At 66.4% G+C, this 3,641-nt stretch overlaps 2 protein-coding genes across 2 annotated transcripts in view; one reads left to right on the plus strand and one right to left on the minus strand.

The window, feature by feature from the left end:
- Nucleotides 1-2,204, minus strand: part of PSMD4 (proteasome 26S subunit ubiquitin receptor, non-ATPase 4) — a 29,122-nt gene extending 26,918 nt beyond the window's left edge. Inside the window, exon 1 of the mRNA XM_041407704.1 lies at nt 1,956-2,204. Within this exon, the coding sequence (XP_041263638.1) occupies nt 1,956-2,127 (172 nt within the window). The 5' untranslated portion in view covers nt 2,128-2,204. The remainder of the gene's footprint in view (nt 1-1,955) is intronic.
- A 709-nt stretch (nt 2,205-2,913) lies between these two features.
- Nucleotides 2,914-3,641, plus strand: part of VPS72 (vacuolar protein sorting 72 homolog) — a 5,364-nt gene continuing 4,636 nt past the window's right edge. The window contains exons 1-2 of the mRNA XM_041407705.1: nt 2,914-3,189; nt 3,340-3,451. Coding sequence (XP_041263639.1) covers nt 2,929-3,189; nt 3,340-3,451 — 373 coding nt within the window. The 5' untranslated portion in view covers nt 2,914-2,928. The remainder of the gene's footprint in view (nt 3,190-3,339; nt 3,452-3,641) is intronic.

Genomic DNA, 3,641 nt, shown 5'->3' on the forward strand with positions numbered 1-3,641 from the left:
CGCCCCCGCCCGCCACGCCCGGCCACGCCCCCGCCCACACCGGCCACGCCCACTTCGGGATAAGCCACGCCCCGTCCGCGGATTGACGCTCCTAATGTGGGCAAAGACACGCCCACTCGCCCTTCTGCCCCGCCTCTTTCCTACGCGGCTCCACCCCCTCGCAGCTGAACCACGCCTCTTCTCCGTCCGCCCCGCCCTCTCCGAGCTAAACCACGCCCCCGTAATCCTTAGCTCCACCAATCACGCGTGGTCACACCCCGTTCTACGGTAAACCACGCCCTTCCCGCGCTCGGCCCCGCCCCTCCCAGCGCGCCCCACGCGGCCGCGGGCGATGGGAGCAGCGGGGGCCACGCGGGCGGGCCCGCACGGCGCATGCGCAGCTCGGGCAGCGGCTCCGCCTCCCCCGTTGGCATTCGGCCCCCGGGTGTCACGTGACGGGCGGAGCGCGGGGCGGAGTGACGTCACACTGAGCGCACTGAGCTCAACATTAAATGACGTCATCCTTTTGCACCACATCCCCCAATCAGTGACGTCATGGGAGCACACACGTCTTCGTCCTGTGACGTCACAGAGCACACACACACACACACACACACACACACGCATCCCCATCCTGTGACGTCACACTGCTGACTTATGAATGAATACCTCTACCCCATGACATCACAGAGGCACAACCCTGCCCTGATACCCCATGACGTCACATAGCCCCCACACAACCCTGACACCCCGTGACGTCAAAGCGTGTCCACACTCCGTCACATGACGTCACGCGCTGCCGTTGACGTCACAGAGCACGCAGAACCCCTCGCACCCAGCCCGTGACGTCACCCATCACCATGACGTCACCCGCCGGTCCCCGTTTCCCCGCGCGGCGGCGCCCTCTCTCCCTGCCCATCGATCGCTCTGCGCTCGGCGCGGGGCGGTCCCGGCAGGCGGGCGAGCCGAGCGCCGAGATGAGCCTGGCCGAGGGCCGCGCCCCGCGGAGAACGGCGGGGAATCGCCTCTCGGGGCTGCTGCAGGCCGAGGAGGAGGACGAGTTCTACCAGACCACCTACGGCGGCTTCAACGAGGCGAGCGGCGCCGCGCGGGACGCGGGGCGGGCCCGGCGGCGGCGGCGGCATCGGGAGCGGGCCCGGCGCCGCGGGCGGGCGGCGGGAGCGTGAGGGGAGCGGGGCCGGGCACAGCGAGCGGGGTCCGGGGAACGGGGCTGCCCGGAGGATGGGAGGATTTCCAGGGAACGGGGCTGTCCCGGGATGAGCGTTTGGGATCCCCCGGGTGATCCGTGCCGTGCGGCCCCGGGATAACGGGCACCGGGGGATCCAGCCCGTGTCCCACGGCAGGCTGGGCACAAAGAGACCTTGGGGACCCCGCGTGGGGTCCCGCGGCCCCCAGTCCCAACATTCCCGGCGGTCCTGGCATTCCCACACTGCCGGCATTCCCGGGGAGTACCGCGGGGAGCACTCGGTGGGACTCCCTGCTCCACAATCCCGACATTCCCGACATTCCCCATCCCGGGACTCCCTGCTCCACAATCCCGTATTCCCGACATTCCCCATCCCAGGACTCGGTGGGACTCCCGGGTTCCCAATTCCACTATCCCGACATTCCCGACATTCCCCATCCCAGGACTCCCTGCTCCACAATCCCATCCCGGGACTCGGTGGGATTCCCAGGTTCCCAATTCCACATTCCCGACATTCCCCATCCCGGGACTCCCTGCTCCACAATCCCGTATTCCCGACATTCCCCATCCCAGGACTCGGTGGGACTCCCGGGTTCCCAATTCCACTATCCCGACATTCCCGACATTCCCCATCCCAGGACTCCCTGCTCCACAATCCCATCCCAGGGCTCGGTGGGACTCCCGGGTTCCCAATTCCACATCCCCGACATTCCCCATCGGTGGGACTCCCTGGTTCCCAATTCCACATTCCCGACATTCCCAATGTTACCCTCGGAGTCCGGGCACAACGAGCCCCGCGGGGACCCCGGGCGCGATCCCGGTGTTCCCGATCCCGTCATTCCCGTCATTCCCGGCATTCCCGCGTTCCAGGAGTCGGGGGATGACGAGTACCGCGGCGAGCACTCGGACAGCGATGACGAGGTGGACTCGGACTTCGACATCGACGAGGGCGACGAGCCGGGCTCGGAGCAGGACGAGGCCGAGCCCCGGCGGCGCCGCCGCGTGCTCACCAAGGCCTACCGGGTACCCAGCCCCTCCCGGGGGGAAAATTCCCGGGTTCCCAATCCCGTATTCCTGACATTCCCCATCCCAGGACTCCCTGCTCCATAATCCCGTATTCCCGACATTCCCCATCCCAGGACTCCCTGCTCCACAATCCCGACATTCCCGACATTCCCCATCCCAGGACTCCCTGCTCCACTATCCCGTATTCCCGACATTCCCCATCCCGGGATTCCCTGCTCCACAATGCCGACATTCCCGACATTCCCCATCCCAGGACTCCCTGCTCCACTATCCCGACATTCCCGACATTCCCGACATTCCCCATCCCGGGACTCGGTGGGATTCCCGGGTTCCCAATTCCACAATCCCGACATTCCCCATCCCAGGGCTTGGTGGGATTCCCGGGTTCCCAATCCCGACATTCCTGACATTCCCCATCCCGGGACTCGGTGGGATTCTCGGGTTCCCAATTCCACAATCCCGACATTCCCGACATTCCCGACATTCCCGACATTCCCGACATTCCCGACATTCCCGACATTCCCGACATTCCCGACATTCCCGACATTCCCGACATTCCCGACATTCCCGACATTCCCGACATTCCCGACATTCCCGACATTCCCGACATTCCCGACATTCCCGACATTCCCGACATTCCCGACATTCCCGACATTCCCCATCCCGGGACTCGGTGGGATTCCCGGGTTCCCAATTCCACATTCCCGACATTCCCAATGTTACCCTCGGAGTCCGGGCACAACGAGCCCCGCGGGGACCCCGGGCGCGATCCCGGTGTTCCCGATCCCGTCATTCCCGTCATTCCCGGCATTCCCGCGTTCCAGGAGTCGGGGGATGACGAGTACCGCGGCGAGCACTCGGACAGCGATGACGAGGTGGACTCGGACTTCGACATCGACGAGGGCGACGAGCCGGGCTCGGAGCAGGACGAGGCCGAGCCCCGGCGGCGCCGCCGCGTGCTCACCAAGGCCTACCGGGTACCCAGCCCCTCCCGGGGGGAAAAACCCCCAAACAAACCCCAAACCCCGGGGCTCCCGGGCCGCTAGCCGCCGCCGCTGTCCCTCCCGGGCCGCTAGCCGCCGCCGCTGTCCCTCCCGGGCCGCTAGCCGCCGCTGTCCCTCCTGCAGGAGCCGCTCAAGAGCCTGCGGGCCAAGAAGGCGGAGGGGCCGCGGGGCGGAGCCCAGAAAGGGCGGGAGGTGAAATGCCTGCCCCTGGAGCTGCAGGAGGACGGGGGAGACAGTGAGTGGGGGGGAATGGGGATGGGGTGGGGATGGGGATGGGGATGGGAATGGGAATGGGGGGGGATGGGAATGGGAATGGGAATGGGAACGGGAATGGGAACGGGGGGAATGGGAATGGTGTGGGGATGGGAATGGGAATGGGAATGGGGTGGAATGGGAATGGGGATGGGAATGGGGTGGGATGGGAA

Source organism: Onychostruthus taczanowskii, unplaced genomic scaffold (assembly GCF_017590055.1).
Source record: "Onychostruthus taczanowskii isolate IOZ18803 unplaced genomic scaffold, ASM1759005v1 scaffold279, whole genome shotgun sequence".
NCBI classification, from domain to species: Eukaryota; Metazoa; Chordata; class Aves; order Passeriformes; family Passeridae; genus Onychostruthus; species Onychostruthus taczanowskii.